Source organism: Capricornis sumatraensis, chromosome 5 (genome assembly GCF_032405125.1).
Source record: "Capricornis sumatraensis isolate serow.1 chromosome 5, serow.2, whole genome shotgun sequence".
In the NCBI taxonomy this organism is placed as follows: domain Eukaryota; kingdom Metazoa; phylum Chordata; class Mammalia; order Artiodactyla; family Bovidae; genus Capricornis; species Capricornis sumatraensis.
In genome coordinates this window covers 90,605,186-90,617,959 of record NC_091073.1, presented here as the reverse complement: position 1 = coordinate 90,617,959, position 12,774 = coordinate 90,605,186, and the positions used below count along the sequence as shown (strand labels likewise).

The 12,774-nt window shown below is 37.9% G+C and overlaps 1 protein-coding gene across 1 annotated transcript in view; it reads left to right on the top strand.

Annotated features, from left to right (window-relative positions):
* FAM3C (FAM3 metabolism regulating signaling molecule C) overlaps window positions 1-12,774 on the top strand; it is a 53,461-nt gene that overhangs the window by 32,061 nt on the left and 8,626 nt on the right. Inside the window, exons 6-7 of the mRNA XM_068972636.1 lie at window positions 7,521-7,579; window positions 11,543-11,593. Coding sequence (XP_068828737.1) covers window positions 7,521-7,579; window positions 11,543-11,593 — 110 coding nt within the window. The remainder of the gene's footprint in view (window positions 1-7,520; window positions 7,580-11,542; window positions 11,594-12,774) is intronic.

Sequence of the window (12,774 nt, the reverse complement as noted above, 5' to 3'; positions counted from 1 at the left end):
CAGTTTGTTTAACCATAAAACTGAGACAGGCCACCTGTCCATCCACTTTTCAGGAATTATTCTGCATTCCTGTGAGAGAGTGAATAATTGATGGGATTTTATAGCTATGCCCCAGGCCCTGAAGTCTAGTCCTTGAAAGGGGACTGAACTATTGACCAGGGATCCCTAGTGGAGAGCTGGTAAAGACAGTTCAGTCTAGTGCTTTCTTTCCAGTATGTTCTAATTCTGTATTGAAAGATTTTTCCAACAAAAATTTTAAAGAAGTCTGAATTTTCTTAGCGTCATTCATTCCATTCACTTTTTATTCAACAGGTATTTACTGAGCACACTTCCTGCTCTCATGAAACACACAGTCTGGTAGGGAGAAGGATATTTAATAAGTAAATGCAAATACATAGAAATTGTGGCATACCCTGCCCAGAGCAGCAGGGTGTGGCAGATACTGATCGGGGCAGTGAGATGAGATCAAGGTGTCCAACTTTAGATTGAGTGGGTCAAAGATTGTTTCTCTATAACAGTGATGTTTAGTCTGAGAATTAAAGGATAAGAAGGAAGACCACCAGGGGAAGACCATTCTAAAGAGCACGCTTGAAGGCCCAATGTGGGAAAGAGCTGGAGAGAAGTGGATAATGGCCAGGTCATTGGAACTTACAGACTGTGCAGAAAAGGAAATGAGATCTTTTTTCTGAGAGTGCTGAGAGGTTGTTGAAGGTTTTCAAACTCTGGCATGTCTTCACTTCATTTATATTGAAGAAAATGATCTGACTACTGAGTAAAATGATGAGAGAAGTAAAAGCAGACAGAACAATTGGAGGGCCTTTCCCAGGTGCCGGTGCAGCCTTTCGATTGCCCCCCCGCCACACACAGTTGGCAGGAGACTTGTTTGCATGTGTGCTCACTGAAATATCTAAGTGCATCCAAGAATACATAAGTAGAAGTTTTAATATTTGCCTACACATGCTCTAAGTATACGCAAACTCATTTTGCAGACTACTAGTCCAGATCAGTGCTTCTCAGTGGGGACAGTTTTCTCCCGAGGGGAAACTTGTCAAAGTCTGTAGACATTTTGCGGCATCAAAGTTATGGAAGTGCTGCTTGTAGAGACCAAGGATGCCCTTAAATTTCCTACAGTGCACAGGACAGCCCTTCCTCATGATTTATCAAATCTATGATATCATCATAGACTAAGATTTAGAAACCCCAATACAAACAAAGATTAAAATAGGGTCATGATCATGATTTAAAGGGCAAGTAGATGCAGTCAAGATCTATTATGGAGATTAGATGGATTTGAAACTTCTAATCAGTTAGAAATATTTAGAAAATCCCAAGTATAAATATGAGGTATCACATAATACATGAATTATAGCTTTTTTTTTTTTTTAGAGAATTGGGGATAATTTTTTTAGATATTGGGAATAATACTTAATCTTTTATTATCATCTTAATGTTTGGTACAGAAGTTGTGTGGTGGACTATTTTGAGGGATTTTTTTTTTTTTTTTTTCACATTGACGAACAAGATAGGATTTTTGGCTGGGAGGACCAAAAGATAAAATCAAGGATATGATGTAGGTACTTATGTAATCATTTTAAATGTAACCATATAAAAATATAAGAACCATTCTAAGCTCATGAATAGGAAAACAAAACAGCTAGCCAGACAGCTGGCTAGATTTGACCCATGGGCTGTAGTGTGTTAAACCCTTCTCTAAACAAATCATTTTAAGGCATAATAGCTGGAACATGGTGTAGGTATTTGAAACAAAACTGTATTCAAAGGTGTAAAATCTGTCTATAGAGTATATAATCTCTTTATTTAACTATTTTCCTGCAGGTGTGGAGTGGTGGGGGGAACCTTCATATTCATGAAAGAGAAAAGAAAGTATTTCAGCTTGTGTTAGTACTGGGTGATTAACCTGTATACATTTAAAATCTTTACTTATTTGTCCTTTGCTGACTATAGGTTTCCCCTGATTGAAGTCTGGTTTTTAAAACTTGATAAGCTACTGCCCTCTTGTGGGAAGCCCATGTCACCATGTAGCTTTGTTGCCTTTCTTTGCTCTCTGATAGACCCTGCTGCTGCTGCTGACTACAAATGATCTCTCCTGGAGAAGACACCGTGATGCTTAATTATAACTCTAGCGGTTAATTAATCATTATTGTGGCTTCTTCATGTTAATGATGGCTATAACACATTTACAAAAGGAGTAGAACAAATGTACTTCGAAACTTCCCTCTTGTATGCAGCGGTCTTGTTTGGTACTTCTTACAGACCACCTTTCAAACCTGGTTTTGCACACATATAGAAAAGATCTATGTTTTATTTAACTATTCCTGGGTCAGGAAGATCTACAGAAGGGATAGGCTACCCACTCCAATATTGGGCTTCCCTTGTGGCTCAGTTGGTAAAGAATCCACCTGCAATGTGGGAGACCTGGATTTGATCCCTGGGTTGGGAAGATCCCCTGGAGAAGGGAAAGGCTACCTTCTCCAGTATTGTGGCCTAGAGAAGTCCATGGACTCTATAGTCCTTGGGGTCACAAAGAGTTGGACACGACTGAGCAACTTTGACTTTGACTTTCGCTTTTTCAGTTTTACAGAACAAGTGAAAATTTGAAGGCAGATTCACAAGTATGAGTAAATAGTTAAATGCTACTAAGTGATGTCCGACTCTGCGTCCCCATGGACTGGAGCCCTCCAGGGTCCTCTGTTCATGAAATTCTCCAAGCAAGAATACTGGAGTGGGCTGCCATTTCCTTCTCCAGGGAATCTTCCTGACCTGGGGAGGGAACTCTGCATTGTAGGCAAATTCTTTACCATTTGAGCCACCAGGGAAGCCAAGATTTTACAAATCAAAATTTTATGCTTTTCCTTTTTCAATAGCTCTTGGAGTAGAGTTTTTCTTTTACTTTTCAGTTTTGAAAAAATTACAGAAATTGCAGGCAGTTGCAAAGATAGTACAGAGAGATCCCACGTGCTCTTAACCCATTTTCCCCATGGTTAGATCTTATGAAATTAGAGTACAGTATCAGAATGGAAATTGGCAATTAGTACAGTGTCTGTGTATAGTTAGGACTAGAGATCTCTTCAAGAAAATTGGACTCTTCAAGAAAATCAAGGGACTATTTCATGCAAGGATAAGCAAAATAAAAGACAGAAACAAAGGACCTAACAGAAGCAGAAGAGATTAAGAAGAGGTGGCAATAATACAAAGAAGAGATTTACAAGAAAGGTCTTGATGACCTGGATAAGCATGATGGTATGGTCACTCACACATCCTGGAGTATGAAGTCAAGTGAGCCTTAGGAACCATTACTACAAACAAAGCTAATGGAGGTGACGAAATTCCAGCTGAGCTATTTAAAATTCTAAAAGAATTTAACAGCATGCTGTTAATGTGCTACACTCAGTGTTTCAGCAAATTTGGACAACTCTGGCAATGGCCACAGGACTGGAAAAGGTCCAGTTTTCATTACAATCCCGAAGAAGGACAATGCAATGACTGTTCAAACTATTGTACAATTGTGCTTATTTCATGTGCTAGCAAGGTGAAGGTGAAGTCGCTCAGTCGTGTCCAACTCTTTGCGACCCCGTGGACTGTAACCTACTAGGCTTCTCCGTCCATGGGATTCTCCAGGCAAGAATACTGGAGTGGATTGCCATTACCTTCTCCAGGGGATCTTCCCGACCCAGGGATTGAACCCGGGTCTCAAAGTAATGCTCAAAATCCTTCAAGCTAGGCTTTAGCAGTTTGTGAACCAAGAACCTGCAGATGTACAAGCTGGGTTTAGGAAAGGCAGAAGAACCAGAGATCAAATTGCCTACATTCATTGGGTCATGAAGAAACCAAAGGAATTGCGGAAAAACACCCACTTCTGCTTCATTGACTATGCTAAAGCCTTTGAATGTGTGGATCACAACAAACTGGAAAATTCTTTAAGAGATGGAGTACCAGACTACCTTACATGTCTCCTGAGAAACCTATATGCAGGTCAAGAAGCAGCAGTTAGAACTGGACATGGAACAACTGACTGCTTCAAAATTGGAAAAGATGTACAATAAAGCTGTATTTTGTCACCCTACTTATTTAACTTATATGCAGAGTACATCATGCAAAGTGCCAGACTGGATGAATCACAAGCTGGAATCAAGATTAACCTCAAATACACAGATAATATCACTCTAATGGCAGAAAGTGAAGAGGTACAAAGAACTTCTTGATGAGGGTCAAAAAGGAGAGTGAAAAAGCTGGCTTGAAACTCTATTCAAAAAACTAAGTTCATGGCATCTGGTCCCATCACTTCATGGCAAATAGAAATCGAAAAAGTGGAAGCAGTGACAGATTTTATTTTCTTGCACTCCAAAATCACTGCAGATAGTGACTGCAGCCACAAAATTAAAAGATACTTCCTCCTTGGAAGAAAAGCTATGACAGACCTAGACAGTGTATTAAAAAGCAGAGACATCACTTTGCTGACTTTGTTTTGAGACAGTTGTATAAATAGAATCATATAATATGTAAGCATTTGAGATTGCTTTTCATTCAGCATAATGGTCTTGAAATATTATTATGTATTAATAATTTGCTCCTATTTTAATGCTGAGTAGTACTCTATGGATATACCACAGTTTAGCTATGCCTCATAAATTTTAATAAGCTGCATTTTCAGTGTGCACTTCAGGCTTCTTTGACCCATAGGTTATTTAGAAGTATATTGCTTAGTTTCCAAATGTTTGGAGAATTTCCTGTTATCTTTTATTATTGATTTAATTGTGGTTGGAGACACATTTGATATGATTTCAGTACTTTTAAATTTGTCAAGGTTTACTTTATGGCACATGATATGGTCTATCTTAGTATATGCTAGAAGAATGAGTGCTTGGAAAGAATGTATATTTGTCAGCGAGTACCCACTCCAGTGTTCTTGCCTGGAGAATCCCAGGGATGGGGGAGTCTGGTGGGCTGCCATCTGTGGGGTCGCACAGAGTCAGACATGACTGAAGCGACTTAGCAGCAGCAGCAGCAGAATATTCTTTAAACGCCAATTAGTCCCTAATGGTTAATGCTGTTGTTGAATTCTTGTATACTCTTTTTAATTTCCTGTCTTTCAACTGTTGAGAGAGGGATATTGACATGTCCACCTGTAATTGTAGATTTGTCTTTTTCTCCTATCAGTTCTACCTGGGTTTGCTTCACATGTTTCATACCTTGATTGCTTGGTACACACATTTGGGATGGCTGTGTCTTCTTTCTAGATTGACCCTTTGATCATTATGCAAACCTCCTCTCTGTCTCTGATATTTTTCTTTGCTCAGAAATCTATTTTAATTGATGCTAATATAGCCATTCCTGTCTGCTTTTGTTTAAACAGCTTTATTGAGATATAGCTCATTTACCATACATTTACAGTACATTCCTTTAAAATACACAGTCAGTGGATTTTAGTATATTCACAGATGTGTGCACCCATTACCACAGTCAGCGTTAGAACATTATCATACCCCAGGAGGGAATGCTGTGTCCTTCAGGTACTGTCCCCCTGCTCCTTTCCTACTGCACTCTATCTGCCCTCTCCCCAAGCAGCCCTAAGTAGCTACTAAGTTTACTTTCTATCTCTATAGATTTGCCTATTTTGGACATTTTATATATATATATAAAATATGTAGGGTTTTTTTGTGATCAGCGTCTTCACTAAGCATAGTGTTTTCAGGGTTCATCCATGTTATAGTATATATTAGTACTTCACTTCTTTTTATGGCTGAATGATAGTCCATCGTATAGATAAGTCACTAGTTTCATTAATTTCATTTCCATTCATTAGACTTCTGGGTTGTTTCTACCTGTTTCTTATAAACAGCATGTAGTCAAGTCCTATTTTAATCCACCACCCCAATTTCTATCTTCATTGGATATTTTTGACTTATTTATACTTATTATAATTATTGATGTGTTCAGGCTTAAGCCTGCCATTTTATTACTTTCTGTTATCTGGTTTTTGTTTCTGTTTTCTTTTACTGCCTTCCTGTGAGTTATATGAACATTTTTAAAGACTTCTTACTTATTTATTGAGTGTATCTCTTGGTATAGCTTTTTTAGTGCTTGCTTTTGATATTTACTATCTGGCCCCTTAGAGAAAAATTTTGCTGACTCAAGGTCTAGACTTAAGAAAATGAGGGAGAAAATGTTCATTGTCCAGAGTAAAATTAAAAGTATGTTATGTTTGTAGGTATTAGGAATAGCACAAAAGTTGAGGATGTTATCTTTCAGTGAGTCAACAAAAACATCACTCACATCATTGACAAGTGAAATTCCAGCATATGTCTTTATTGTTCACTATTTCAGGTTTTTCTGACTTTGTTTTATTCTTTAAGTGAAATAACATCCAACATTTGTGTTGGAATTTTACTCGTTCATCACTTGCTACCATAGGTTAAATAAAATGAGTTCCATGAAAATCATAACACATTCTGTGAGAATCAGTGGCTAAGTGAAATTTATAATCAAGTATGTATTTTATTATTTGGAAATTGTGTGCTTCAGATCCTTTCTGTCAGTAAAATTTATAATAAACTTACATTGTTGGTTGAGAATGTAATTATTTCAAATAGGTAAGAGATAGAAACAGTCTAAATATCTGTTGATAGATGGATAAAGGATGGGTGGATGTATCATGTATGAGTACAGGAGTGTGTATTCACATATATGCATACTCACTTCCCCACCACCTCAAACCACTTCTTAATCATTTAACAGCACATCACTGTGAATTTTTAGAATAAAAGGTACCTACACTTTGAGTTTAATAATTTTAATTCAACAAACTGAACTGATAACAAGGAAATATTTTGCTCGTACCTTCCATTTCACCGTATTTATTATCTTTATGTGATGGTCTGTGAACTGCCCGCGGAGGTTGATTACCGCAGAATGACATTGCAAGACTTATAGTTCAATGCTGTAATTATATGAATACAATATTCCTTCTTCTGGGTATTGAGAAATTTTGCATCAGTAATCACTAAGAGAATGTTCACAATTAAGTTAAATCTTCTTGCTTTCCAATTATAAAAGATTTTGGTAGCATCTCACCTCTGTTTCATGTCATATTAACTTTGCAGAAAGTACACTAGAGTTTACCCTTGTTTATTCCCTTGAGAATGGTGCAGGCGGTGAGCATAATGTCCATGTGTTTGATGGATTTTCTAAAATGGTCTTTCATAATCTGATGCAGGGCAGCAATAAAGAGTCTAGTATTTTGACTGTAATACGTTTTAATATATATTTCTATTTGTAAAATCATACTTAAGAATGTTGCTTTTAAGTTATTCAGTGTTAGACTGTCTTCTCTGACCTGGTAGATACCTTTCAATCTCCACTGTAGAACTAAACAGCTGTGTGTATATACAATATTCGCAACTGGTTTTTTTCTTTTTTTTTTTTTGCATGTACGGCTTTCCCTGATGGATGTTTATTTGTAATATCTAATTCTAAATTTGTCTTAACTTTTCCCCCTTCAGTTTAATGAGTGGTGTTAAGAATAATGTTGGAAGAGGAATCAATGTTGCCTTGGTAAATGGTAAGAATAATTATTTTACTTTATGGATATGGTAGATAAAAAGGTATAGTGATATATAGGTATATTTATATGGCCCAAAATAAAATATACTCATATCAAGAGATCAGGTAAGAAAGAGTCAAGCTTGACATTAAAACTCTCCCCCCACCCTCCCACAACATCAGCTATGAATAGAGATGAGACAGTGCATTTCAGTGTTTACATCACGTTCTCTTGGAAGCATTCAACTTGCTGTGCAGTGTATAGAGAGTCTCCCATAAGATTGTCAGGATACAACATTATCTAACAATTGATGAATTCTTGCTGCAGATATTAGAATCCTAACGTAATATATCAGAATGATCTCTGTTCGTTTCCAAGGCAAACCATTCAGTATCATGGTAATCCAAGTCTATCCCCCAACCAGTAAACTGAAAAAGCTGAAATTGAATGGTTCTATGAAGACCTACGAGACCTTTTAGAACTAACACCCAAAAAAGATGTCCTTTTCATTATAGAGGACTGGAATGCAAAAGTAGGAAGTCAAGAAACACCTGGAGTAACAGGCAGATTTGGCCTTGGAGTACAGAATGAAGCAGGGCAGAGGCTAATAGCGTTTTGCCAAGAGAACACACTGGTCATAGCAAACACCCTCTTCCAACACCACAAGAGAAGACTCTACAGATGGACATCACCAGATAGTCATCACCAAAATCAGACTGATTATATTATTTGCAGCCAAAGATGGAGAAGCTCTATACAGTCAGCAAAAACAAGACTAGGAGCTGACTGTAGCTCAGATCATGAACTCCTTATTGCCAAATTCAGACTTAAAGAAAGTGGGGAAAACCGCTAGACCATTCAGGTATGACCTAAATCAAATCCATTATGATTATACAGTGGAAGTGAGAAATAGATTTAAGAGACTAGATCTGATAGACAGAGTGCCTGATGAACTCTGGACAAGAGGTTTGTGACAATGTTCAGGAGATAGGAATCAAACCATCCCCAAGAAAAAGAAATGCAAAAAAGCAAAATGGCTGTCTGAAGAGGCAGTACAAATGGCTGTGAGAAGAAGAGAAGCAAAAAGCAAAGGAGAAAAGGAAAGATATAAGCATCTGAATGCAGAGTTCCAAAGAATAGCAAGAAGAGATAAGAAAGCCTTCCTCAGTGATCAGTGCAAAGAAATAGAGGAAAACAAGAGAAAGGGAAAGACTAGAGATCTCTTCAAGAAAATTAGAGATACCAAGGTAACATTTCAGGCAGACGGGCCCAATAAAGAACAGAAATGTTATGGACCTAACAGAAGCAGAAGAAATTAAGAAGAGGTGGCAAGAATACACAGAAGAACTGTACAAAAAAGATCTTCACGACCCAGATGATCACAATGGTGTGATCACTCACCCAGAGCCAGACATCCTGGAATGTGAAGTCAAGTCGGCCTTAGAAAGCATCACTGTAAACAAAGCTAGTGGAGGTGATGGAATTCCAGTTGAGCTATTTCAAATCCTGAAAGATGATGCTGTGAAAGTGATGCAGTCAGTATGCCAGCAAATTTGGAAAACTCAGCAGTGGCCACAGGACTGGAAAAGGTCAGATTTCATTTCAATCCCAAAGAAAGGCAGTGCCTAAGAATGCTCCAACTACCGCACAATTGCACTCATCTCTCATGCTAGTAAAATAATGCTCAAAATTCTCCAAGCCAGGCTTCAGCAATACATGAACCATGCGTGAATTTCTGGATGTTCAAACTGGTTTTAGAAAAGGCAAAGGAACCAGAGATCAAATTGCCAACATCCGCTGGATCATCAAAAAAATGTGAGTTCCAGAAAAACATCTATTTCTGCTTTATTGCCTATGCCAAAGCCTTTGACTGTGTGGATCACAATAAACTGTGGAAAATTCTGAAAGAGATGGGAATACCAGGCCACCAGACCTGCCTCTTGAGTAATCTGTGTGCAGGTTAGGAAGCAACAGTTAGAAGTGGACATGGAACAACAGACTGGTTACAAATAGGAAAAGGAGTACATCAAGGCTGTATATTATCACCCTGCTTATTTAACTCGGAGAAGGTAATGACAACCCACTCCAGTACTCTTGCCTGGCAAATTCCATGGATGGAGGAGCCTGGAAGGCTGCAGTCCATGGGGTCGCTAGGAGTCGGACACGACTGAGCAACTTCACTTTCACTTTTCACTTTGATGCATTGAAGAAGGAAATGGCAACCCACTCCAGTGTTCTTGCCTGGAGAATCCCAGGGACGGGGGAGCCTGGTGGGCTGCCGTCTCTGTGGTCGCACAGAGTCGGACACGACTGAAGTTACTTAGCAGCAGCAGCTTATTTAACTTGCATGAAGAGTACATCATGAGAAATGCTGGGCTGGATGAAGCACAAGCTGGAATCAAGATTGCCAGGAGAAATATCAGTAACCTCAGATATGCAGATGACACCACCCTTATGGCAGAAAGTGAGGAAGAACTAAAAAGCCTCTTGATGAAAGTGAAAGAGGGGAGAGAAAAAGTTGGCTTAAAGCTCAACACTCAGAAAACAAAGATCATGGCATCCGGTCCCATCACTTAATGGCAAATAGATGGGAAAACACTGGCTGACTTATTTTGGGGGCTCCAAAATCACTGTAGATGGTGATTACAGCCATAAAATTAAAAGACACTTACTCTTTGGAAGGAAAGTTATGATCAACCTAGATAGCATATTATAAAGCAGAGACGTTACTTTGCCAACAAAGGTCGGTATAGTCAGGCCTGTGGTTTTTCCAGTAGTTATGTATGGATGTGAGAGTTGGACTATAAAGAAAGCTGAGTGCCAAAGAATTGATGCTTTTGAACTATGATGTTGGAGAAGACCGTTGAGAGTCCATTGGACTGCAAGGAGATCCAGCCCGTCCATCCTTAAGAAGATTAGTCCTTTGTGTTCAATGGAAAGACTGATGTTGAAACTGAAACTGTCGTACTTTGGCCACCTGATGCGAAGACCTTACTCATTTGAAAAGACCCTGATGCTGGGAAAGATTGAAGGCAGGAGGAGAAGGGGACGACAGATAATGAGATGGTTGGATGGTATCACCGATGCAATGGACATGAGTTTGTGTAAACTCCAGGAGTTCATGATGGACAGGAAGGCCTGGTGTGCTGCGGTCCATGGGGTTGCAGAGTCAGACGCAACTGAGCAACTGAACTGAACTGAATGTGACATAGACTGACATGAATGCAGGTATATAGACTGACAGAAGGTGGTGGACTGTTTCGTATGGTGAGGGGCTGAATGAAGAGTCAGAGTCAGTTGTAATTTTTCAGTATTGTCCACACTGAATCTTGAACATCTCAAGGGTTCTTGAAAAATCACATCTGAATATATGAACCTGTGAAATGAGACCCAGCTGCATACTTCTCTTTTTGGCACAGTCACCCTCTGAAACTGTGTAGGGAGAAGAGAATCCACACCCAACTTCTCTAGTTCATACTGTAGGAAAATAATTTCTATAGCTTTCACAATGAGAGAGATATTTTTGTTTCTAGTTTCTGCATTTTCCTATGTAAAAAAGATTCTATACATATTTGTCCAATTGATAGCGAAAAAACGTTTTAAAAAGAAATTAAATACTTTTTTTTGCAAGACTGTTTTAATAGAAAATAGCGTGGATTCATTTATCTATTTTTTTTAAGGTTTTTGTATTTGTGGGTAATTTTTAAATAAGGGAAGATGGTAACACATAAGGATGAATTTGAATTGTCTAAAGTCAGTAGTAATTTCTGTTTGCTACTCTTCAACTTGCAAAACTAATGAGAAAGTCCTATTCAAAAATTACCCTTTTAGAAAAAAATTTTAGATGCATGCAATTCAAATTTTAAGTATTTGTCATAATAATTCTCTGCTAATGGATTCACATTGGACAAGATCATATGTCTTATACAATGTACAGTATATTTCAGTTGCATAATTTGCTATGAATTCAATCTCTTTTAGGCAAAACGGGAGAACTAATAGACACCAGATATTTTGACATGTGGGGAGGAAGTAAGTATGAATTACGTGTAACTGTTCTGTTGCTTGCACTAAATCATACCAATATAATGTAGTGCATTGATGAGAAAATAATGGTACTATTTTGTTTTCATTTTGTTTCTTTTCACTGAATGTCCAGCTCATATTTAAATGATTGGTCATACTGCATACACTTTGCTTTTTTATAAAAATTGTTGGTGATGTGTATAATCACACTTCAGATTTGTTAAAGTCTGAGTCCTGTTTTCTGCAGGACAACTAAGTCAAAGCTTTAGGCTGCTTTGGGTTTCTGTCTGAAATTTCTGAAAAAAAAAAAAAAAGTAATTTAAAGAAGGGCTTAACCAGTGTAATCGTGTTTACCTTACTGAATTGATTTTTTTGCATAAAATTTTCAATCTCAAAACTAAGTTCATAACCAGGATTATTATTCAAATAGATGATTATTTGAGAGAAGGAGTAGAATTTTCTTTCCAGTTTATTGTACTTAGAGCACTCCACAGATAATCTTCCTAATTTGGCAGTTCCAAGGAGCAGGTGGAAATTAGTCACCAGCCTGCAGAGGGGAAGGACCTGGCACCTCAAAGAAGATGGTGCCTGAAAGAGAGAGACTTCTTCCTCAAGTCTAAATGAAGGCCAACACTGATTTAACCGTTGATTCTTTTCTAAGTTGAGGCTCTCCCCTGCACCTCCTCATCCACTTTATGAATTCCCTGGGAGCCAGCAGTTGTTAGGCTTCCCAATTTTATCTTGTTCTCAGACCATTGAGCTTTTCTAATATTTCTTCAGCCTGTAATGAGATGCCATGTATTATTTATTTTTTAAATGAGATCAGAACTTTTCATGTTGTCAAAATGTATATCAACTTAAAATAGGCCATCAGTTTTAGATTCTAAAGGAATAATTGGTTCTACCAAAATTTATCACATGGAAAACCTCTTATAAAACTGTTGTTAAAATCACTCATGTGACCAGAAGCTCTGGTATTTCATCTCAGGTCAGCAAACTACTGCTGAAAATACCCCTCAAATTTAGAAGTAGTTGCCATCTTTGGATTTAAATGGAAGTGATTTGTTAGCTGCTCTGTTACATTTTTTTCTGAATTAAAAATGCTGTTATTTTAAGATAGAATCCAGTTTTAGAGAAATCTTTGGAATCTTTGCTGTGGAAAAAAACTGAATAGTTTTGAAGTCGTA